This window comes from Capra hircus, chromosome 8 (genome assembly GCF_001704415.2).
Source record: "Capra hircus breed San Clemente chromosome 8, ASM170441v1, whole genome shotgun sequence".
NCBI lineage: Eukaryota > Metazoa > Chordata > Mammalia > Artiodactyla > Bovidae > Capra > Capra hircus.
This window is the reverse complement of record NC_030815.1, coordinates 53,610,976-53,637,218: the sequence shown is the minus strand read 5'-3', so window position 1 is coordinate 53,637,218 and position 26,243 is coordinate 53,610,976. Positions and strand designations below refer to the sequence as shown.

At 39.8% G+C, this 26,243-nt stretch overlaps 1 protein-coding gene across 1 annotated transcript in view; it reads left to right on the top strand.

The window, feature by feature from the left end:
• LOC102189950 (guanine nucleotide-binding protein G(q) subunit alpha) overlaps positions 1-26,243 on the top strand; it is a 322,174-nt gene that overhangs the window by 194,934 nt on the left and 100,997 nt on the right. The window contains exon 3 of the mRNA XM_018052093.1: positions 18,176-18,330. Within this exon, the coding sequence (XP_017907582.1) occupies positions 18,176-18,330 (155 nt within the window). The remainder of the gene's footprint in view (positions 1-18,175; positions 18,331-26,243) is intronic.

The following is a 26,243-nucleotide window of genomic DNA, read 5'->3' as shown; positions in this document are numbered from 1 at the left end:
GAAGTTCATGGTTCACGTATTGCTGAAGCCTGGCTTGCAGAATTTTGAGCATTACTTTACTAGCGTGTAAGATGAGTGCAATTGTGCAGTAGTTTGAGCATTCTTTGGCATTGCCATTCTTTGGGATTGGAATGAAAATGACCTTTTCCAGTCCTGTGGCCACTGCTGAGTTTTCCAAATTTGCTGGCATATTGAGTGCAGCACTTTCACAGCATCATCTTTCAGAATTTGAAATAGGTCAGCTGGAATTCCATTACCTCCACTAGCTTTGTTCGTAGTGCTGCTTTCTAACGCCCACTTGACTTCACATTCCAGGATGTCTGGCTCTAGGTGAGTGATCACACCATCGTGATTATCTTGGTCGTGAAGATAATTTTTGTACAGTTCTTCTGTGTATTTTTGCCACCTCTTCTTAATATCTTCTGCTTCTGTTAGGTCCGTACCATTTCTGTCCTTTATTGAGCCCATTTTTGCATGAAATGTTCCCTTGGTATCTCTTTTCTTGAAGAGATCTCTAGTCTTTCCCATTCTGTTGTTTTCCTCTATTTCTTTACATTGATCGCTGAAGAAGGCTTTCTTGTCTCTCCTTGCTGTTCTTTGGAACTCTGCATTCAGATGCTTACGTCTTTCCTTTTTTCCTTTGCTTTTCGCTTATCTTCTTTTCACAGCTATTTTTAAGGCCTCCCCAGACAGCCATTTTGCTTTTTTGCATTTCTTTTCCATGGGGATGGCCTTGATCCCTGTCTCCTGTACAGTGTCACAAACCTCATTCCATAGTTCATCAGGCACTCTATCTATCAGATCTGGGCCCTTAAATCTATTTCTCACTTCCACTGTATAATCATAAGGGATTTGATTTAGGTCATACCTGAATGGTCTAGCGGTTTTCCCTACTTTCTTCAGTTTAAGTCTTCTTATCCTTAGTCTTGTTAAATCTCATTTCTGGACAAATACATAAGATAGGAAGACAGTTCATTTCCATAGTAGAATATTTATTGAGTAGCCCAGCATTGTGCTAAAATATAAGAAATATTAGGCAGTCCCTACCCTGAAGTAATTTACAGAATTATTGGAAATTCTATACATATAAACATGGAGCACGTAAATAGCAGTGCCAGACGGTATGTAGTTTGGTGCCTCAAAAGTGTTTTATGAAGACTATAAGTGCACCAAGAAGACAGGAACAATTAAGAAAAGCTTAAGTGGAAGGATGGATAGGATTCTTGGAAGACTGAGTCCCCACTGTATCCTTTCTTCGCCAGATCTGTAGGTTACCTTTTTAATTAAGGACTGCAGGCTCCTTAGGACCAGTGATTTCCTTCATAAATGCAAGGCTTCTATGCTGCCATTTACTGGCTACACACTCAGATTGTTTCTGCCTGCAGTCAACCCACCATATCTGCAGTTGAATCCACAGATGCAGAAACCATGGATGAGTAGAGGGCCAGCTGTATTGATTGTACCACACCATTTTATACAAGCGCCTTGTTCATCCACAGAGTTGGTATTCTAGGGGCTCCTGGAACCAGTCTACTGCAGATAATGAGGGATGACTGTATTGCTAGAAGTTACCTCCTCCTACCAAAGTTTTCTTATCTATATAATTCAAGGTATTAAATCTGATATTAATGACTGGAAAATCAAAAGAGAGGAACATTTTCATAGAAAGATAATTAATCTAGATAAACTATTCTGAAATCCCTAACTACATGTGTGCCATTGTTTTTAACCTATTCATCTGCTTTAGGTTAAAAGAGGTGAATTTCTTCCCTGAACTAATTTTCCTAACAGGAGGTCATTCTGATAAAAATGTTGATGTTCTAGAACAGTTAATATTTCCTACCACCAAGTGAAGATAATTTTAAACCATATGTAGATAAAGCCCATAGAAACTGCAGAGGGAAGAAAGTGGTCGCCTTGTACTACGTGCAAGAAGAGGTTAGTGAAAGTCAGTCTTCTTTTCGAGAGTCTGTTTCTATGGAGGTTCTTTGGAGTAAAGATCAGAATGTTATCAGAGATGAATTATAGCTCAGATGGTACAAGGAAAAAGGAAGTAGGAGCTAAATTTAGAAATTACATGAAAGCTTTTCAAAAATAGATATATAGCTAAGAACACATAAAAAAGGCAATATGCATTTTTATTAAAAAAAAAAAAAGCAGTGAAAATGCTGTCTTTTTGAGTTATATAAAGGTGAATTTGGTTTGATTTTTATTTCATGACCCATGTGCTATCTCACCAATCAGCCAGTCGTGGGAAGCTCATCAGAATTTAAGGGAAAGAGAACATCTGGATATAAAATATCTGATAAAAGCTTCATGTATATCTATTTGGGTGTCTAAGAAAAAGTTTTAGTCAAGTTATGACCTTTGCATGTTTTGAAAACTCAACATTGAGATGAATACAGTGTAATGAGACTTGGGTCTACCTGTGGAGATGAGAAAATTTGTATGTGAATAAAAATGTGCTGCTATTTGGAAAAACAATTTTAACTGTAAAATAATCACCAATGTCACTCTAAATACTGTATATAATCCATAATTTAAGTAAGAGTTTAACATAGCATTTCCTTAAGATGTTAGACTGTTGGTGATGTCGTGTATTTGGTAGGAATCATGGAATTTATTTTATATTTTTGAAATAGATTCCCCAAAGTTGAACCCCCGAAGGGTTGGTTCACAAAATGTAAGAAAAAGGCTGGGTAGAAGGTATTTCACCATAATTCCCTTTGGATCATATCTGAAGTACCAATTAAAGGCTTCTTCTATTTACTGAGACATTAGTGTGTGCTTTTTACTGTGATGTTTCGTGTATAGTATTACCTTCAGGCTTTATGACAGTGCTGTAATGAAAGTATCATTATCTCAATTTAGGGATAAGGAAATTGAAGCTTGGAGAAGCCCCAAAGCAAGTAAATGGAAGCCTGGGTGAAACTCACTGGCTCCAAAGCCACAGACCCTGCCTTAGCTACACCTTGTGGTGGTCCTGAGCACTTGAAACAACTCAAACCACACAGTACCATTTCCTACCTAACGCAAGCCCTGGTTCCCTTGATTAAACCAGAGTGGGTGGGAACTGATAATACAGACATTTACGGTTCATTGTAACCACAGCTTCAGGATATAATTTAAGGGGATGATTAGGGGAAAACACTGGACAACCACAGGTGCACAGCATTTTTTAACGGATCGTGACCAGGACGCTGAGAAAATACTCACTGGTAGGAATCAAATGCAATGTGATTCTCAGTTCCTCTTATGCAGATGTAAAAGCCTCCTTATCACACTAAGGATGCACAAATTACACAAACTGTGTGGGAGTTGAGGGTGGAAGGTAGAGAATAAAATCAGATTTCTTCAGGACCATGCAGGTATTGTGGAGAAGGAAATGGCAACCCACTCCAGTGTTCTTGCCTGGAGAATCCCAGGGACGGAGGAGTCTGGTGGGCTGCTGTCTATGGGGTCGCGCAGAGTCAGACCCGGCTGAAGCAACTCGGCGGCAGCAGCAGCAGCAGCAGCATGCAGGTATTGTGAAGCTGCTCAGATTCTGTTGACACAGCTCAGTTAATTAGGTAGTTTTGGCCTTAACAGAACAGAGGATATTCTTCACTTCCAGAAATAATTATGCTCTTTCTTATAATTACTGACAATAGTGAGAGGCAGATAGTAGCTTTCTGACTGTGGCCTTCTTGTCTTCTTGGAACATGGGCAGTGTTGCTGGATCTTACAGTTTATCAAGAGAAGTAGGGAATCTGTTGATCTGTCTAATGGAAAAATTCTCAATTTTAAGTGTTAACGGCTTTCAAAAAAAATCATTTGTACAAGACCAAGCAGGTCTACAGACTGTCAGCTCACTTCTAGTTTTCTTGATCTTCAGCCCCAAATCTTCCCCACACAGAGGTCACCCCTGAGTCCCGATTTGCCTGAGGCATTTGTAGTTTATACCTCTTGTCCCAGCATCCCCGTTATTGAACATTTGTTCTAGTTTCCCATTTTTTCAAAAATGAATATTATTATTTATTTATTTGGCCGCATTGGGTCTTAGTTGTGGCATGCAAGATCTTCATTGTGGCATGCAAGATCTTTCATTGTAGCATACCAACGCTAGTCGCAGGGCTCAGGCTCAGCAGTTGAGGTGTGCAGTCTTAGTTAGTCCTCGGCATGTGGGATATTAGTTCCCAGACCAGGGATTGAACCCTGGTCCCCTGCATTGCAAGGCAGATTCTTAACCACTGGACCACCAGGGAAGTCCCTCACCCCCATTTTTAATGGTGCATTCTTATTATTAGCTGCATTAAAATAATCCAAAATGGATTTGATAGACTTTCACTTAGTATTTCCAAACCCTGCCCATGCAGTTGAACAGATTTCTCAACTTTAGCAGTTGGTTAAATCTGAAAGATGTTCCAACTCTTTTCCAGATCTTTTGCAGATGCAGTGTAACCAGATCTGTTTTTCGAAGACAGCGTGTGGGGACTCACCACTAATAATGGAATAAGTGTGGACAAGAGTGACCAGGGATAGCCAGTTCCTTCTGGTGTCTAGGGTAGTAGTGAAGGATATGCTGTTGCTGCCTTTATCAACCTTTTGTCATTAGCCAGTCATGCTGTGCTCTGGTCTATAAGCTACAAGGTCCAGTAACACACCAGTTCTTCAATGAGCAGAATCAGTGGGAAATTGTTAGGTGTATGTGAAATGTATGTGTAAAATCAGGTTGAGCAGTCTTGCTATGGTGGTCTGATAGCTTTTGCTTCTATGGTTTTATCATTTATTTTTGGTGTTTGTTTTGTTGTTTGATAATGCTTTTATTTTGTAATAAATTCTTTTGGCCACAAAAAGTTTTTTTAACCCTGAAAATGCATATGTAACAAAATTTAGTACTGAATTTTTGCTCCTCAAGAAAATGAATGGTGATGTATAACTTATACAAAACAGCTTGTTGATATTTAGCATCCACCATTATAGCCACAGTGATATCATCAACCACAAAAAGTTTGAGAGATACAGATCTTCTGAAAAAAATATCAGCATCTATTTCAACAGTTAGCTTTATATTCAGTAGATTGTGCCCAAAGATGACATTTTAGCATAGTCAGCTGCAGAAAACACATTTTTATCTTACTGTGTGAAGCATGACTTCATTTAAATCAAGTGACTTTCCTTCAAAGTTAATTTAGTTCATTTTTTATTCCAAGTTTTCTTCTGCAGGTGCAAAAAAAATGAGGCAATAACTATTCATCTGTTAACTCCCTTAGCAGAAGGAAATCGTTGTGAACAATTGATAATTTGGTTTTCTCCCTTTTTTAATTTGTGGAATCAAGGTGCAGCTTTTGATAGTTAATTTGGATAAAGTAAAATATCTATTATTATTTTGAATACTATAAGTGTTTTTGCTTTTTAAAAAATGTTGAGGATAAAAATATTTCATGGTAATGATAAGAATATAGTGTTTGATGGTGCACAGTGTCATGGTAGAACAATTATTAAAGTAAGCCTATGGAGCAGAAATGTACTTGCAGTTCATGACTCACACACAAGTCATACTTGTGTTCAGACAAGCTATGATAATCTACCAATCTTGAGTTTTGTTTCCTCAAAGTATCTGTGAAAGAAAAATATTATGAATTGATAAAGGAGATACTTCTTATGAAAATATTTGATCTGAAATGTTTATAAATTTGCATTTGAAAAAATAATAGAGTTAACAATATCTACCATGTAGCAGAATTTTTTTTGTGCTTACCAGATTATTCAGCCCCTAAGAGAGAATATTTTTCAATTAAAAATATTAAGGTCTGTAGAGTAGGACCCAATTGAAAATGTTATATTTTCAAATTTATTAACCTAAAATGGTTAATGCAATTTTTAAAATTATTTCAGGCAATTTTATGAAAGTTAAATATATAATATATCCATATTGAAAAAGTCTTTTTTTACCTTTATATGGATATATGAAAGTTTTATTCTTTTAGAAAGTACTTTATGTTTAAAAATATTATAATAATACCTATATAATATACCTGATAGTTGGTCAACAAATAATATTTCAAAGATACATAACATTAACTATTTTTAATAGTCTTTTTCATATTCAAAAGTATTATATAGAGACTATAAACTATATTATAATCTCATTAGAATGTTAACAGTTTCTCAACACTGGTCCAAATAGTAACATTTTACAATTGATTCTTATCCATAATCTTCCTGAAATTGGGTCCTTCCTCAAAGTGACAATTTATATCTATTACTATTTGCCCCCCAAGAGTGCCTAGTGAGATAGGATTCTCTTATTTCTCTTCCTTTCTTCCTATTCAGATTCTAGATGTTCATTACCCTTCTTCATTGGACAAGTAAGCATAACTGCTGTTGATTCTCTTTACAGTCTTACTGTTGGAACAACTTCTTGGTCTCTGAATTAAAGAGACCTTTAGACATGTGTTCTAGGAAATTTCTTTTCTTCTGCAAAATTCTGGGGCTAGGAGCCTTTCACTTTCAGTTTTCCTGAACACAGTTTCTATAGCCGCAGTGGTCAAGTTTTGTAGTGGGCGTCCCAGAAAAACTGTAGGATCCTGAAATTTCTGGGGACACCTGGGCCTCCCTTCATTGAAAAGCTTGTCCTTTCCATTATTTTTTCCATCTTTGTCTGAATGTCTATCAAGCTGGGCAAGGAAATCTTCTTGATCTGTTTTTCCTATTGTCAAACAAAATAAAATTCCAAACCAGCAGCACACTCCTCTGGTTAATAAGATTGTAGGAGCCCAGACATTGCAAAGGGCTAAAATGATTATGTTTTTTTCTGAGATGTAATATCAGGAAATGAACCACATGCAAAATGTGAACTCAACAATGAGGATGATGTGAATCTATAAAGCAGGCATTAGCCTATTATGCCAGCGTGGGGGAAAACCAGTTAGTCCGTTGTTTTGCTTGTGTAAAACCAGTCCCCACTTGGCTATTGGGAGTCTCGGTGTTTGTTCAGTCACTGTTTTGCAAAGTGTGGTTCAGAGAACACCAGTCTCAACAGCTGATTTGAGGGGGAAAATGCTGCCATGGTCATACAGTGATGTCTCCACCCTTGCCCCGTACCCATGGATTCCTGGCAGCATTATGTTATTAGAGGTACTGAGCCCTGTAGTATGCACCATCTATTTAACTTTTTATAAATATTATTCTCTACAGTTGGGCTTCCCTTGTGGCTCAGCTGGTAAAGAATCTGCCTTCAGTGAAACCTGGGTTTGATTCCTTGGTCGGGAATATACCTTGGAGAAGGGAAAGGCTACCCACTCCAGTATTCTGCCCTGGAGAATTCCATGGACTGTGTAGTCCATGGGGTCGAAAAGAGTCAGACATGACTGAGTGACTTTCACGCTACAGTTATCTGACTTTGGCTATAGAACCTACTTTTCAAACAGCCATTAAAATCCCAAGTAACTAATGGTCCTCAAATATTCTTTGACAGCAACCATACAAATATACCTGATTCTTTTTAATCTTAGTAAACATGTATAATTTTAAAAGAATCTTCTAATTTATTTTTTGTCACTATGACTTTGAATAAATTCTTTGAAAATAAACATTTTTGTAGCATTGATAGTGTATTCATGTGTATTACCATCATAATCATGAAGGTAATAAGTAGCATTTCAAACAGTGCACAGTTTTTTATTTCATCCCAAGATTTTGCAGCCCTGAGGGCACAATTCTTCATAATGGAACCATGTTATTACATCAGTCAACAAACTCTTTGGAACTGCTTGGAGTGTGTTATACCATAGTGCATCAAGCTCTGACCTACAGATGTTGCTGATCCTGATAATTATGACATGGCCTGCAGACATGAAAAGGAAAAATGATAAGCAGAGGACGAAATAGAAGAATATTTGTGTGTGAAAAGGTACAGTGGTAGAGCCAAGAAGGAGATGGAGTTCTTTAAAAGAAAAAGACCATCTTAAATAATAAAGGAGTATTTTCTCCACCAAGGAAGGAATCCAATATATGTTAGAATAAGCAAATGTACCTTTTAGTGAAACAAAACCAAAAAGAGAAATACATTCTCAGCAAACGTCTTGAGGGAAAGAAGTGTGCCTTATAGTCATTGATTACCTTGGTGAATGCCACAGTAAAGATTAAAAATAAACCCTAGGACTTCCCTGGTGGTCCAGTGGTCAAGAGTCTGCCTGGCAGTGTAAGGGACATAGGTTCAATCCCTCGTCTGGAAAGATTCCGCATGTTGCGGAGCCTCAGCAAGAGAAGTTGCCACAATGAGAAGCCCATATGCTGCAACTAGAAAGTAGCCCCCACGTGCTGCAGCTAGAGAAACCCTTGCCCAGCAGTGAAGAGCCAGCACAGCCATAAACAAGTAAATCATGTTGAAGGAAAAAAAGACGTTTGTCAGGGGAAAAACCTCTCACCATAGAAAAGCAAATCTACTCATGATAATCAATTTGTAAAATCTTAAAGTAGAACAGTATGCAACAGTTTAATAAAATTTTTATTGAATATTTTGCTCTCTGGAACATTTTACTTCACACAGATTCACTTCATTAGTATCTAGTATATTGCCTGACCCAGATAAGTATTGTGTTTATTGAAATAATTAATATTTATTAATGATAATTTTGAAATACCACAAGATTTCATAGCAATTATAGTACTTGTATTTTATGTATTTTGTTAACAATTCTTATAACCTTCCTAACCACCCTAAAAGAAATTGTTTTTTTGTTTCGTAGATGAGATAGCTGAGTTTCAGGAAACTTGAGAGACCAGCCTGAACACACAGGGCTGAAATGCGACAGTTATAACTGAAGTCTGGTTGCTTCTCAAGCTGTTGTTCCTGGACTTCCTCTTTGCTACTTTGGTTCTCTGGGTTACTCAGTGAGAGAGAGATTCAATACAGTTGACCCTCGATATCAGCAAATTCAACCAGCTAAGGATGGAAAATATTGTTAGGGGGACGGAATTCCAGAAAGCTCCAAAAATCAAAGCTTGAATTTGTTGTACCCTAGCAACAACTAGCATAGCATTTACATTGTATTAAGTAATATAAGTAATCTAGAGATGATTTTAAATATACAGGAGGATGCATAGGTTATATACAAATACCAAGACATTTTTATAAGGGTCTTGAGCATCTGCACATACCTATTCTGTTCTTCTGATACTGTGTGTAGAGGGGCATGGGTACTGTAACAAAGGAGAATTGGTAGATCCCTAGCACTGAAAGATTACATACAGGATTCAACATTTTCATCAGAGACTTCAAAAGGCTGTGTCATGTAGTAATTTGTAATTTTGCTGAGCCATGAGTTGAATCATAAGTGTGGAGAGGCTGTACTATAGAAATGAGTCACTGGTTTTGAGAACCCAGCCAGCAGTAGCTCAGTGTGACTTTGCTATTCTTTGTCAGTTTTGCAGTCATGCCCATAAGAAAATGCATCAACAGCTGTCACTCTGTGTACAGTGCACCGTACACAGAGAAGTGTACACGGATGAAGTCAGAGAAGGTGAAATGGTCTAAGAAATGACAGTTCTTGCCCAAGTTTTTGGTAGGAAATTTTACAGAGTATTTGCAAATTTGAGGACTCATTGATATCCATTATCCAGGATGATCTCTAGAATGTTCTTTCACTTTGAGCAACTAAACGTGAGCAGTTTGCCCAAAGTCTCAGAGCTAAGAAGGGCATATACTATGCCTTTTGCACTTTCTGTGCTATTTTCCTTTTCTTTTGCTTTCTAAACAATTAGCAGCTTTGGGTGTTAGATGCTGTCTTTAAGTGTTTTACATCCATTACGTCATTTAACCATCAAAGTAAGTAGTGTTGTTACCCCCATTTAATAGATTAGGAAGTAAAGGTTTACAAATGTTAAATAGCTTGCTCAAGGTCATGTTCAACTAGTTCTGGCTGGAAGTGGTATTGCAACGCAGAGATTTGATCCCATCTCTGTATTTCCTTTGAGAAGAAAACAAAAAAAGCCTGAGAGTTTTCTGCTTCTTCCCCACCCCCCCCCATAATTTAGAATCAAATGCCAAAACGGAAATAAGCACCGAAGGTAGGGGGAAGAAAATGTGCTTCTCAGTTCAGGATTAAAACATACTCAGACAGAAGTTCAGGATTTTACTAAATCAGAGGCCCTCTGTCTGTGCTGGGCATCCTTTCAAATAGAGCTGCCCTAATGAGCTGAATATTTGTGTCTAAGAGCTTCAACAAATGTGGAAATTACCATTTGGTTTTCTACTTCTGGAGTGTAGGAACCGGAATAGGTGTGACATTCCAGCCTAAAGCCGCCCTGAGCTGTTAATGAGTTTTTGAAAATCCTTCCAAAGTGACTATAAGATCTTTTTTATTTCATCTGAAGTCTTGGCCTTCTGTGGGCAGGGTAAGACTTACTGTGGTGGGAACTCAGTTCTTCCTTCCTTTTGCTGAAGCAGCCTTGGAAATATCAACAGACCTAAGATTTACCTGAATTTTATGACCACCGAATCACAAAAACAAGACATTACCACATTGGCACATCCTGTGGTTTCCATGTGGTCTTTCCCTAGAATTCTGCCAGAGTTCCTAAGAGTAGTTACTTGGTTCTCACAATGTTCCCTCTGAGGCTTGCCACCAGCTTGCTAAGAATTCTGAAAGCTCACATTCATTATTAAATATTTCCATCCAGTGTGTTCAACTGTAACTTGAAATAGAATTATATTTTGCATTTGGTTTATATGATTAATTCACTCATACCTGTTTTGCTTTTATATAAATGATATTCAAAATAAAAAGGATAGTCAATTTTAATTGTTATTTGTATTATTAGAAATGACTTCTTTCCTTTTCATCATAGGCTATTTCATTAGTAAGTGGTTTAATTTTGCATAATTACTTGTGATTTTTACTACTTCACATTTGATATTTGGAAAAATAGAAAAGGGTCTAATTTATCTTCCTACTCTAATACACTAAAAAAAATTCTTTTCACATACAGAATTTTTTTTACCAAAAAAAAGAGAATTGCACTTTTGTTGAGGACATTTATATAGGCATTTTAAAAATTCTATGTGTATTTTGTAAAATGCTGTCATAGTTTTAAATAACTTGAGAACTTCAGGTGAAAGCTCTTACATAAATGCAAATTACAGTAGATTATATTTGAATGTCATTTTACAAAACAGCAAGGATAGAATTAAAAAACAAAGCTTAGGAGGCAATAAAAGTGACTTAGAAATTCAGACCTGGATGAAGGCAAAGTAGTGATCTTTGCATTTTTTGAGGCCAGTATACTTCCATAGATGGTAGACATTGGTTATGGTTCATTGTTGTTGTTGTTCAGTCGCCTAGTCATGTCCGACTCTTTGCAATTCCATGGACCACAGCATGCCAGGCCTCCCTGTCCCTCACCATCTCCCAGAGTTGGTGGGAGTTCACATTCATAGCATCAGTGATGCTGTCCAACCATCTCATCCTCTGACACTGCCTTCTCCTTCTGCCCTTGATCTTTCCCAGCATCAGGGACTTTTCCAGTGAGTTGTCTGTTCACATCAGATGACTAAAATACTGGAGCTTCAGCTTCAGCATCAGTCCTTCCAGTGAATATTCAGGGTTGATCTCCCTTAAAATTAACTGGTTTGATCTCCTTGCTGTTCAGGGGACTTTTGGGGTCTTTACCAGCACCACAGTTCTAAGGCATCAATTTTTTGTTGTTCTGCCTTCTTTACGGTCCAGCTCTCACAATCATACATGACCACATAGCCTTGACTGTACAGACCTTTGTCAGCAGGGTGATGTCTCTGCTTTTTAGCACACTGTCTAGATTTGTCATCACTTTTCTGCCAAGAAGCAATCATCTGATTTCATGGCTTCAGTCACAGTCCACAGTGATTTTGGAGCCCAAGAAGAGGAAATCTGTCACTACTTCCACCTTTTCCCCTTTGTTTGCCACGCAGTAATGGGACTGGAGGCCATGGCCTTAGTTTTTTTAATATTTTGTCTTAATATGGATCTTTCACTCTCCTTCACCCTCATCAAGAGGCTCTTAATTCCTCTTTATTTTCTGCCATTAGAGTGGTACCATCTGCATATCTGAGGTTGTTGTTTCTCCCACTTATCTTGATTCCAGCTTATAACTCATCCAGCCCGACATTTCTCTTGATGTGCTCGATGTATAGGTTAAGCAAACAGGGTGACAGCAGGCAGCCCTGTTATACTCCTTTCTTGAACCAATCAGTTGTTCCATACAGGTTCTAACTCTTGCTTCTTGACCCACATATATGTTTCTCAGGAGACAAGTAAGATGGTCTGGTATTCCCATCTCTAAGAGCTTTCCACAGTTTGTCATGATCTACCAATACTTTGGCCACCTCATGCAAAGAGTTGACACATTGGAAGACTCTGATGCTGGGAGGGATTGGGGGCAGGAGGAGAAGGGGACGACAGACGATGAGATGGCTGGAAGGCATCACTGACTCGATGGACGTGAGTCTGAGTGAACTCCAGGAGTCGGTGATGGACAGGGAGGCTTGGCATGCTGCAGTTCATGGGGTCGCAAAGAGTCGGGCACGACTGAGCGACTGAACTGACTGACTGACACAGTCAAAGGCATTAGTGTAGTCGATGAAACCCAGATAGATCTTTTTCTGAAATTCCCTTGCTTTATAATCCAGCAAATGTTGGCAGTTTGATCCCTAGTTCCTCTTCCTTTTCTAAACCCAGCTTGAACATCTGGAAGTCCTTGGCTTCCATAATGCTGAAGCCTAGCATGCAAGGTTTTAAGCATGACCTTACTAGCATGGAGGGCTTCCTTGGTAGCTCAGATGGTAAAGCATCTGCCTGCAATGCGGGAGACCTGGGTTTGATCCCTGGGTCGGGAAGATCCCCTGGAGAAGGAAATGGCAACCTACTCTAGTACTCTTGCCTGGAAAATTTCATGGATGGAGGATATAGTCCACAGGATCGCAAAGAGTCAGATCCGACTGAGCAACTTCAGTGGCGGTTACTAGCATGGGAGATGAGTGCAATTGTCCAATGGTTAGCACATTCTTTGGTACTACCCTTCTTGGGAATTGGGATGAGGACTGACCTTTTCCTGGCCACTCCTGGGTCTTCCAGGTTTGCTGACATAACGAATGCAAAACCTTGATGGCATCATTCTTTAGGAATTTGAATAGTTCTACTGGAATTTCATCGCATCCACTAGCTTTATTAACAGCAGTGCTTCTTAAGGCCCACTTGACTTTGCACTCCAGAATGTCTGGCTCAGGGTGACTAACCACACCATCGTAGTAATCCAGTTCATTAAGATCTTTTTAATACAATTCTTCATGTATTCTTTCCATCTCTTCTTGATGTCTTCAACGTCTACTAGGTCTCTACCATTTTTATCCTTTATTGTGCCCTTCTTTGGGTGGAATGCTCCCTTGACGTTTCCAGTTTTCCTGAAGAGATCTCCAGTCTTTCCCCTTTTGTTTTCTTCTATTATTAAGCACTGTTCATTGAAAAAGGCCTTCTTGTCTCTTCAAGCTGTTCTTTAGAACTCTGTGTTTAATTGGGTGTATCTTTCCCTCTCTCCCTTGCTTTTCACTTCTCTTCATTCTTCTGCTATTTGTAAAGCCTCCTCAGATAACCACTTTGCCTTCTTGCTTTTCTTTTTCTTTGGGATGGTTTTGTTTACCGCCTCCTGTGTTACAGACTTCTATCCGTGGTTCTTCAGGCACGCTGTTAACTAGATCTAGTCCCTTGAATCTATTCGTTGCCTCTACTGCAAATTCATACAGGATTTGACTTAAGTGGATATTAGTTACGATTCACAGATGAGGTTAATATTATAGCTTTCACTGTGGAGGTTGATTTGCAATAAGGGTCGGCATGAAATTTCCTCACTAGACTGTTTTTCTCACAGTTAAGAGAGTGCCATGTTTATTTTGTCTACCAAACCTTTGTTCATCTGTTCCTCCTCCTCTTGTCACACAGCTTTATCTCCACCTGCCAGCTAAATCCTGTCTTCTCTCTGACACCTTGTCTGGCCATACTGAGTTCTTCTTGTTCAGTCCCAATATACCATCACTGATATACAGACTTCATCATGTTCTGCCCTGTATTATCAGGCACTTTTGAAATAGTGAGGTTTTGTTGCAATAAACGATCATATTATGTGCTCCTGGAGGGACAGGATCATAAGTCCTTGGTGCTCCGTGTATTCTAAATGTATTTATTTATGATCGTGCCGTATATGTCTAGATGAAGCCATAGGGAGATGATTTGTTTCAATTGCATAATCTTATAGACCAGGAAAATGAAGTTGTGAAGAAGTAAATAATTTCTTCTAAGGGTTATTGCTTGTTTAGGTGTAAAGCCAGGCCTAGTATTTAGGTGTCCCTGCTTCCAGCTCAGTAAAATTTCTACTTTTCCTTCCTGTATTCTTCATTCAACAAATATTTGTTGAGCATCAGTGACAGGCACTCTGCTAGACCCTGATACTGCAACGCTGAGTTTGTCTCGGAACTTGTACTGTGATTAGGGAGAAGGATACTAACAAATATCATCCGATAGATATACACTAGCTACTGACATAAGTGCTGTTAAGGATCATGTGGTTCTGAGAGAGTAGGTAATGGGTGGAAGACTTCCTTAACAAACTCGACTTTGGCCTGTAGGAAGTTGGATTTATGTATGACTTTTAAATCTGACAAATATTTGTTGTCCGCTCACTCTGTGCTGGGCCCCAAAAGAAATGAGAGCCAGGAGCTACAGCCCCTTCCTTCAATGTATGGTCTAGAAGACAGGTAAGTCAAGAAATGTAGAAGTTCCGTGGTTCAGAAGATGCAAAGATCACATTTTGGGGGAGAGGAGGAACATTGGGAATATCTTCCTCTAAGAGACAGCATAGGATATGGTGCCTGAACAAAAGCTAAAAGAGGTATGGAAGGGAATAGAGAAGGTCTTCCAGATGTAAGAAAAAGCACGTTGAGGTAGATCAAGAGAGGAAATTGGAGGAGTTTTCCAACAGTAAAAAGTAATCTCATTTTACAGGAAGACTTTTCAGTTATACAACTGTTGAGAATGTTGTCTATTTCAGTCAACTGAAATTAAAGATGGAAATGCGAATGTTCCTCTCATTTCTCCTCCTGGAGCACATAATCCTGTGCTTTGGTTGCCAGCTATATGGACTGTTCCCCCTACCGCCAACCTACCCCTGCACCTCATAGGAACTGTGTCTAAGTCTTTAATTGCTGTATTACCTAGCATTTCACTGGGGTTCAGTAAACATTTAATCATCATCATGAAAAGTGTCTGCTCTGTTGAAACTGTTTTCTCTAAGTTCCCTACCTTAGAAACAGAAATAGAACTCCTTCCATATGAGATGGTTGGCCCGTTGTAATGAGTATCAGATTCAGTTTTTAAATATTGCCTACACTATTCTATGTTATCATGTAGCTTTTACCCAATTCAAAGAAGTCTCGGCCATTTCTCCCTATGGATAGTATAATAGTTTGTCTAAATATCATTGTAGGAAAGTGCTGCAGAATTACTTCTCCATTAGCATGTGTTAAGTGGCCAGCTGCTGTGTCCCAGGTTCTGTGTAGGACATGGTGTTATTGGTCAATCTTATTAGGGAAGTCCATGGAGAAGCAAATGATTGGTACCTGATCCAACTCAGCCACAGATACACTTTATCTTTTATAGCATTGCCAAGAATAAAAATTAGAGATATTTCATGGAAAGATCTAGATTTTTGGCTTCCCTTGATAACTCAGAAAGTCTGGCAACACTCAGCTTGTGTCCCAATGGCAACAGTTAGTTGGAGCTAAATAGCAGCTGTCCTCTTTAGGGCCTGTGTTTCTCAGTGTGCCGCAGTTCTCATCACTCACTATTACCTACATCCAGCCTGTTTTACTCATTTCTGTGGCTTCCTGGCCCTTGTAATGCCCCTTGTTTTGGAGTGCTGTTGCCTTTCTGGGCCTCTTCTCTTTAGCTTCCAATAACAATTTCACGGCCAGCCAGCCAGTTAATTACAACCACAACAGCTAGTGTCTACGTGATGCTTGATAGCTTGCAGTGGTTCTCAAACTTTTCCACATCTGAATCATCCAGAGGCCCTCTTGAAACAGATTGTTAATCAGTTTCACATCCAGAAATTTTGATGTAGGATTGAAGGATTGCATTTTTATCAAATTCCCAAGTAATGTTGCTGGTGTGTGGACCACCTTTTGAGAACCACTCACCTACTGTATTGCAGCACAGTAATAAGCCACATGGACTTGGTGGGACAAGATGTTGCCCACCAGAGGTAACACTTGGAAAGATGATGCAACTTATCCAGTGTCAAAAGAAGAAGCAGAGTCTGATGAAAACCATGTCTTCAGAGTGTGTCCAGTAGGAAACCATCCTGTGCATGCCCATTGCTGGGCTTGGATCTGCCTTCCCACTTGCACAGAATCCTCTAGAGAACCCTGTAAATCAGATGTAGCCAGGAAATCAAATTTAGGATTATACCATGCATGATCATTGTCATATCTCAGGACACAAAGAATTAGAACTTGTTTGTGTTCAGTGAGCAAGGGCAGAAGGACAGGGCCCAAAGCTTGACCTTAAGGTATAAGGTATAGACATACCTGCTGGGCAGAGTGGAGCATGCCCCATGCCCAGTGTTTTGTGCTTAGAGGAGGTCCACTTGAGCAGGTGGGACCAGGACAGTCTTTGGTATCGACATAGAGCAACGGGTGCCACAGAGCCAGGCAGAGCATAGCACTGGGGATTCGTTGGGGAACCAGTGACATATTTTCAAAGCAGGGGTTTCATGGAAAGCTATGATTGGCCTAGGCCCACCTGGAGTGACACTTGGAAACAGGACTTCAGGATAGTCAGATTGCTGGGATAGGACAGATTGGGCAGGGACTAGGTGCATAAAGCAATTTTAGGGATTCATCTTCCAATATTAGGGTGCAGAGCAGAGCTATAGGGCTTCTCACTTACCAGATCTGACGGTCACAGTCAAAGTAGAACCAGCAAGAAAGGTGGTTTCTTCAATCTCGGCATGTTGGGCTTTGTAAAACCTTATTTAAGTAAAGATTAGTCTAATGACATGGATTCCCTTCCATCTTATGGGATGAGAAGGAAGAGAAAGATTGGGAACCAGACATGCCTAATCACAAGTTTAAATTTATTAAATTCTATCTGCTTGAAACTCTATGGAAGGAATAATTAGGTCATCATATAATCAAGATAGCCGTTCACTAACCTAGTTCAGAAGTTTGTATATCTGTACACAATCAGGACTGTTTTAATAAATTAGTAGCTATCTGCCTCCAGTTTTCAAGATAATTAGTTAATTATCTGTTGATTTGCACATTTATGTACTGTATAATTTACATGTACACTACACCTATGAAATCTATTTTGTTGAGATTGTTAGGCAGTGGTGTATGCTGGTGAATTTGGAGGCTGACCATACATTTTGATTTTAATCTTGTTGAAAATTTTTTAAAAGTCTTTTTATCTCTTTCCTACTAAATGTTGTATATAATGAAAATAACAAAGTCCTTTTTCTGCATTAAAAAAAAATTGAATAGGCTCTTCAATCTGATAAGATATGAGGTAGATATAAAGTAAATATTGAAAATTTGGGTGTGTGGGAGTAGAGGGGGCATGGTCACTATTGTGAAAATCAAATCATTACTATTAAGTGTTCTGGTAGTTTTACACCCTAACCCTTACAGTGAATCGTAGAAACTAATGCTGATTAGTTGAGTCTGATTGAGTTTCTGCTAAGATGTAACACTCTTGGGCTGGGTATATTATGTGTTTGATTATAATAAACTATAAACATAGAGAGGATAAATAACCCAGTCCTTTTCCCTTTAATAATATGAACTGTTTTAGGATTATGATCATCACCTGAAAATAGTCATTATTTGTAGCATACCATCCTCATTGTTTCCATGGGAGCTGAACAGTCTGCTTTTCTCTTGTCATCTCTAGGTAGCTTCAGCATTTACTCTGGAGGAAAAGATTTGGGGCTGGGTTTTATCTAAGGAAAAGGAAAAAGAAGCAGCATTACTTTATTATAAAGCAGTTTGAAAACCAATATATGAGGAAAGACCTCACTTGTGCATAATGCAGTGTGCAAGCCAAGGCAGTTTTCTTCGATGGGAAGGAGATTAAAACTGCTTTTTTTTTTTTTTTTTAAACAGGCTCATGCACAGTTAGTTCGAGAAGTTGATGTGGAGAAGGTATCTGCATTTGAGAATCCATATGTAGATGCAATAAAGAGTTTATGGAATGATCCTGGAATCCAGGAATGCTATGACAGACGACGAGAATATCAGTTATCTGACTCTACCAAATAGTGAGTATTCCTCCAGGAGGCCCTTTGCAACTTCCTCTTTTCTTTCATGGTTCTCTGCAATGAGACCTTCTCGGTCCTGTGTATCGTATCTGATTCTGACTGCACAGTTAGGAAGTATAGAATTAAATTTCTGCCAGCTTGATAAATTTAGACTCTATAAGGGATTGGCATTGTGAGTCAGAGAGAGTATTTCTTTTATTGTTTTCTGTTTGAAAACCAATCGGAGACTCTAGGAATCTGCATTAACTAACCCATCTCTTCCCTCATATTGTAAACCAGTGATTCTCAAACATGTACTTCATGTGATTTCAAATCTGATAATAATCAATTTTAATGCAAGTTTCTGATCTTATTCGTGTGTTGGAAAGCACCTACACAGATGAACCTCTAATAAATACTCTTAACTATGGCTTCTCAAACATCAGACTTCCTGGTTTCCATAGGTCCTTGACTGCTTTCTGGGACCCAATGTTTTGTTGATGGATAGGTTTGCTTTTGCATGGAAATTGCGTGTGAGTCTAATTTTACATGCATTCCAGAATTATTTTGTGAGCTGTCCATCACAGTCATGTGTCCTAGGAGGGATTTGCATCCTAGAGAGATTTGTTAGTTCTCTAGATTAAATCTTGCCTAATAAAAAGAAAAGTAAAGATTTGGCAATCATTGGATTAATGTAATCAATGTGGTCAGCAATGTAGATAATCAGGCGCCTGAAAAATGGAATTTTGTTTTTTTTAGTGTTTTTTTTTTTTTTTTTCAGATTTCTGTCTCCATTAATTATGTTAACCCAGCATTTGCCTCTTCTATTGGTTCTGGGCAGACAGAGGAAAGGGTGGAAGTATTCAGCAGCTTTCAGTTCAGTTCAGTTCAGTTGCTCAGTCGTGTCCGACTCTTTGCAGCCCCACGAATTGCAGCACGCCAGGCCTCCCTGACTATCACCAACTCCCGGAGTTCACTTAAACGCACGTCCATCAAGTCAGTGATACCATCCAGCCATCTCATCCTCTGTCATCCCCTTTTCCTCCTGCCCCCACTCCCTCCCAGCATCAGAGTCTTTTCCAATGAGTCAACTCTTCACATACTGGAGTAACATACTCCAAGTACTGGAGTTTCAGCTTTAGCATCATTCCTTCCAAAGAACACCCAGGGCTGATCTTTAGAATGGACTGGTTGAGACTTAGGCCAGTTTGTATGTTGAAATGACCCTCTGAATGAGGGCTGGACTGTAGGAGAAATAAGGAGCCCTACATGCAGATTGACATCGCTTAACAGTTCAGGGAAGATCCAAGAGCAGTTGGGCTCTGTTTTTGCAGTAAAGTAGATCACGCTCTTACCCTAGTTCTAGGCATTTGTTTAAGATAAGTTATGATTCAGGTCAGCCACAGAAATATTGCCTGGCCAAAACAGTACTTGGATTCCCAAGGTAAATCTGAATTACGTCATTCTGAAAAGTGACGCGAAATGCTCAGGAGACCGTGTCCGTCGTGTTTAAGCCAATACCCACCCTGTGTGTCTCTGAAATGCGTGCTTCCTCATTCCTGGCTTCCTTTGTCCTCCTTGCACACTGCCTGTCTTCCTCTTCTGTGTCTGCCTGCCTTCCTTCGCCCCGCCTCCTTCCTCTTTCCCTCCCTCCTCTCCGCTCCCCGAGTTCCAACTGTGTAAGTTTCTGTAAGTACAGAGATGAGAGGATGCATTCAGCTCTTTTTTGTTCCAAATTCTGCCCCCTCAACCTTTGACCAGCTGTCTTCCTTTTCCATGCTGCCCCCTCTGTCCTTCTGTTTCCTCTGCCATTTCGGATCTCATCCATCTCCCCACGTTGCTGCTGTGTTTTATCCCTTGTCCTTGTTCCTGCTCACTGTGTCTTCCCCTGTCTGCTAGGTTCCTCGTTCGCCCTCAGCTCTGGTCCTCCTTTAACTCCTCCACTTCTCAATTCACTACGGCAATGCCTCTCCTGGCCCCTACCAATGAAGAACTCCTCCATTAAAAAGTTATATTCACCAAGAAACCCTCTTGCCTCCCATCATTTCTAAACCCCTTTCTTTTTACTTCAGTGTAAATCCTGTCATTCCCCCTCCTCACCTGTTCTAGTCTCTCCCTGTTACCTAGATCTCTTCTCTCTACAGAGAAGTCCTGTGACTAGGGCATCAGAGCACCAGTGTCCGGTAATGATGTGCTTACCGAGTTAGGGCTTCCCATTAGGAAATGATTTGCCTCCTGCTCCTGGAATAGGCCCTCTGAGAGATTCCTTTTTGCCCTGAGGACACCTGGGTCAGCTGCTGCAGCTGTATTCTTGAGACAAAACTCTACCACATGTCTGGTGACATTACTTCAGCTCAGATTTGTGGATCCCTAGACAGATACCCATGAGTTGCCTGGCAAATCCCATGGATGGAGGAGCCTGGTAGGCTGCAGTCCATGGGGTCGCTAAGAGTCAGACATGACTGAGCAACATCACTTTCACTTTTCACTTTCATGCATTGAAGAAGGAAATGGCAACCCACTCCAGTGTTCTTGCCTAGAGAATCCCAGGGACAGGGGAGCCTGGTGGGCTGCCATCTCTGGGTGGCAGAGTCGGACACGAGTGAAGTGACTTAGCAGCAGCAGCAGCAGACAGGTACCCATGAGTTGCTTTAAGGCTAAGAGTTATCCACGACAGTTACTCCAGGCCCATGTTAGCACTGTGATGCTGGGAAAAGCCACCATCTTAGATTTCGGTCACATGGGCTGCATTTGCCATAAAAACACGCTCACTCCGTAGGCACATCCCTCATGTTAGAGCTCAAGATGTGGGGGCACCTGGGACAGGCTGATATCAACCCCTGCAAATGATGACTGTTTAAACAGTTCTAGTTTCCCTTGGTGGGGATAGGGAGATCTCTATTTTCTAAACATATACATGTGGATATATGTGTGTATGCACATACACCTATTTCATATTGCATATATTTATGCAAAAGTAATAAAGTACGTTATAACAACATGTCCCTATATCCACATTTCAGTGTTCATCTTTTAAAAAAAAAAAAGGACGTTTTCTTACATAACAAATAATACCATATTATACCTAAAAAACTAATCATCAGTCCTTTTTATCATTCTATATCCAGTCCATTTTCATATTTCCCAAATTCTTCCAAAATGTTCTTTAGAGTCAGTTGATTTTAGGACAACACACTGCATTTGGTTTTTATGTCCCTTGAGTCTTTTAATCTAATAGAAGCCTGTTTCTCATTTCACTGGCATGTCAAAAAGACTGGCCTGGATTGGGTCTGACTGCTGCCTCATGGCATGATTTAACTTTCGCCGCCGCCTCTTGGATTTTCTACAAACTGAAAGTCACATTTAAAGGCTTGGTTAGATTCCAGTTAAACACTGTGAGCAGAACACACAAGATTTTGTGCACTGGTTTACACATCATTGGTAAGTTCGTGTTCACCAATGAGTAGAACACACTCTAAGTGATCTTGTGCACTGGTTTACTTATCATTGGTAAGTTAAGGTTTACCAGTGAGTAGAACATACTCTAAGTGATCACGTGCACTGGTTTATCTGTCACTGGTAGGTTAAGTTTCACCACAGTGTTTGGGCACTGACAGCCTCCATGATAAACTTAGGTTTTTTTTCCTTCTGCCACCAAAAACAATCTGTGTGGTATGACTTTGTCATTGTGTAGTCTCCAGTTCCCCATAAACTCTTCACCTGATGTTTTAATTCCAATCATTAAGTCTTGTCTGGTATAAGAATTCCAACTTTTATCAGTTGGTCTTCATTGGCATTCTTCTGTGAAGTACAAGGTTTTCTTCTCTTGATTCTATTTGATTATCCTGAAATACATTTTCTGCCAAAAAGCATGTTTCAATCTTTTTGTTACAGTAACTTGTTACGTAGACTAAATAGATGGTGACTGTATAATTTATCATCAAAACCAGGACATTTTGTGAAGGAAAGGGTTGCTATTAATACTTACAGTGAAATAACAGGTGTAAACTGGAAATCTCCTAGTCAAGCAGGAACATTTGATCGTTTTAGCTAAATGAAACCGGAGGTTTCATTTTTCTCTTTGTTTTCTCTTGAAGACTCTTCTTTACTTTCAGGGATTAGAACCAATCAGTTCCTGCCATCTATGGAAATTGTGTGTCAGCCCTGAGTTAGCTGGCCCCATGTTTCTGTTATCTTCATAGGACATTTTGGCACTTTTTGTATTATAGCTCAGTGCCCAAGATGCTTAGCTGGCCTGCCTTTAATTCCATTGTGCCAGGAGGCCAAGTATGGAGTCTCTTTATTCTTGCCCATCTTAGTCCTGGCACTTTCCTTTTCTTAGCCAGGAAAACCCTCCCAGCATGCAGAGAAGACCAATGGCTCTTTGGATTCACCCATTTGCTTGTGTATTCCACATGTCATTCCAGTGTGGTCCAGGGAAGGTCCCCTGAAGTTCAGGAATGGTGCTGGTGAGGCTGTAGCTCACCAGTCTTGAGCATCACTCACTCCCAATACTGAATTCATTTTCACAGGGTGGCTCAACACAGTTCCTTTCTCTGAATTCGAGATAGTTGTTACCCTTTTCCTTTCTGACTTTTGTGTACTTTCCACTGATATATCTTCAGTATTTTATCCTGCATCTTTGCTTCATGTGGGGGCTTCTATGTTGCTCTATCTTTATGATAAAAATTTTAAAACTTTGTTGATATTCTGGATCTAATTTCTTGAACAGTATCACCACCTTACAGAATTTAAGACCAGCCTCCCTGGGTACTGACAGTCTCTCTTGCGACGCTTCAGTGTAGATTTGGGGAACATTTAGGTATCAATATCTGATCTCTAGCAGTGTGAGAATTGGTGCCTGCCATGCACATCTGCTTAAAGTTTGCAGCCTAACAGCAGTTTTCTCCAGAAACCTGCTGGTTGTGAGAGTCAGTGCAGGCCACTTGCCAGGAATACTGAGAACAGAGCCCAAGCATGCCTCTCTTCTTCTTTTCTCTCTGGTGAACTCCTGTTTATCCTTCAAGGCCCAATTCAAGAGTCACACCCTCTGAAAGTCTTGCCCAATACCAGAGGTTATGTGTCACTGCCGTGTATCTTTGTTTATAATGGCTGTGCTGGGTCTTCATTGCTTCGCGGGCTTTCCTTTGGTTGCAGCAAGCAGGGCCGTCCCTCTAGTTGTGGTGCATAGGCTTCTCGCTGCGGTAGTTTCTCTTGTTGCCAAGCATGGGCTCTCGGGCACACAGGCTTCATAAGTTGCAGTTCCCAGGCTCTGGAGCTCAGGCTCAATAGTTGTGAGACATGGGCTTAGTTGCACTGTGGCATGTGAGGTCCTCCCGGACCAGGGATTGAGCCAATGCTCCTCCGTTGGCAGGCAGATTCTTTGCCACTGAGCCATCTGGGAAGCCCTGCCCTGTATCTTAACACTTGTACAAATCTCTTTTGTGTCTGTTATCATACTTACTGAAGTGTCTCTCCCCTCTGCCCATAGTGCTTAACATTGGGTGCTCACGTTTGACCTTTGCAAATGATTGTTCCATGAAATAACACTTAGATAATTTCCACAGTTTCAGTGACCATGACGTAGGCACTGTCTGTCTTTGGCTGTTGTAAATGAACTATGATGTGCCAGAGCTACAGGCATTTAAGTCTCTTTTTTTCCTGCCGTTTTTGAATGTCTGGCATCCTTGAAAAGCTATTACCAAAAGAGTTTGAACACTTTTTTTTTGCTGAACACTTCCTATGTGTTAGATCCTGTGTAGTTGTTTACATGCAAAGCTGTAGATATTTCTTATTATCTCCATGAAACAGAGGAGAAAATAGAGTCTCAGAGGGGCTGAGTAACTTGTTCAAGGTCACACAATTAGTAAGTGATAGAAGTAAGAACTAAAGTCAGATTTGCTGCCTCCGGAGCCCAAGTTTTTAATAACTGAAACCCATCCTCACAAAGGAGGATAGATGGATGGATAGATAGATAGAGAGTTGAAGGAATGAATAAGAGATTGATTGATAATTGACAGGTATATTGATGATAGACTAATAAATAAATTTTTTGTTTGCTTAGTCCCTGAGCCATGTCCAACTCTTTTGCAATCCCTGGTGGACTGTAGCCCACCAGGCTTCTCTGTCCATGGGATTTCCCAGGAAAGAATACTGGAGTGGGTTGCCGTTTCCTTCTCCAGGGATCCCGTGTAGGGATCAAACCCATGTCTCCTGCATTGGCAGGCAGATTCTTTACCACTGACACACCAGGGAAGCCAGTAGATAAATATCTATGAGTTTAAAATCACTTACCATGAAAAATGCAAATTATTTATTAATCTTCATAATGTTATTGCAGTGCCAGGTGGTACAATGGTAATGAACCTGCCTGTCAATGCAGGAGATGCCAGAGACGTGGGTTTAGTCCCTAGGTCAAGAAGATCCCCTGGAGTAGGAAATGGTCACCCACTCCAATATTCTTGCCTGGAAAATTCCATGGACAGGGGAACGTGGCAGTCTACAGTCCTTGGGGTTGCAAAGGGTCAGGCATGACTGAATATGAGCATGATAGTGTTGCCTGTATGTAGTTCTATGTGTGTAAGATCAATGGGAAAATTAAGTAGAATTTACTGGGAAATACACCCACAAGGGTTTTGATTATCATCCAGAAAATTTAACTGTGCCACCTGGGAAGCTCTATCTGTGTTTAACAATATATCAGTTTTTCATACAACATGGAAGATTTTGTAAGTCACAAATAATTGAGAAATACTGTTTCTTTATTTTAGTCTAGAGTTTGAACCCTTTTTTCCCATATTTCATCCAATAACTTTTTACTGGAGTCACACTAGAGCCATAAAAACACTAAAATAATTTGAGCTTTCCTTATTCTACTTTGATTAGCCAACTTGCTGATCATAATAAAACAATCAGATGGCTCAGAAAGACAGGCAACACTGGTAGAAGCAAAGAGATGGGAAATTCTAGATGAGCAGTTTAGGAAAAACTTGCAGTTGGCTTTCATTTGGCATATTCTTCCAGTTCTATTTAATGAAAGACTAAAAAAGCATTCTAAGATGCAGGAGAGTTTTGTAGAGTCCCTTATTACCTTTTTTGTTATTGATTTTTTTTTTTTTTTTAAGTCTGAGGACTCTGAATATCTTTAGGTAAAGAGCACAATAAACAGATGGCTGTAGGTTTACTCTTTTTTCCCCCCTTTTTTTGCTGTGGTTCACCACTTGCCTTAATATAGTGAGACATCAGGTCAAATGAGTTCACTGCCTACAGTACCAAAAGTTCCCTGACATTAGCTAGAGAACACAGACCTCAATCAACTTGTCATGTAGTGTGCAGTCTTCACGCTGCAGGCGTTTGGCAAAGGACTGCTCTGTCCATGTTTACTGTGAAGTGAAAGTCATTCAGTCGTGTCTGACTCTTTGTGATCCCCATGGACTATACAGTGTATGTTCACCGTAAGGGACCAAGTAATCCCTAATCTTGCTTTCCTGAAGTGCCCCCCAAGGTTGTCAGTAAATCAGAAACCTTTTTGAAATTTCTACATGTGTCACAGCCCGTAAATCCAAAGTACATGATAATTGACTTTTGAGCATAAGTCAGGTTTGGAGTTTACTTCTAACTTCATGTTTAAATTTTTAATTTAAAAATGCACAAGGAATTTGAATGTTGGATTTTAAATGCAAAATGAGTTTTTGGAGGTAGATTAGCATATCTACTTGATTTCAGGCTGAATCCTTGAAGAAGTACCTTGTTAACCGACTCATGTGCCAAACACTTGAACGCAAGAGTATGTAAGCTCTGACTCTCGTAGCCGTTATAACTTTACCCTTTATCTGATGATTAAAAAGGAAGTATAAGCCTACTGCAGGCTTTTAGAGGCAGATGAGACATCATATGGTGAGACCATTGAGTCAAAATCTAGCATTTAGTGGAAT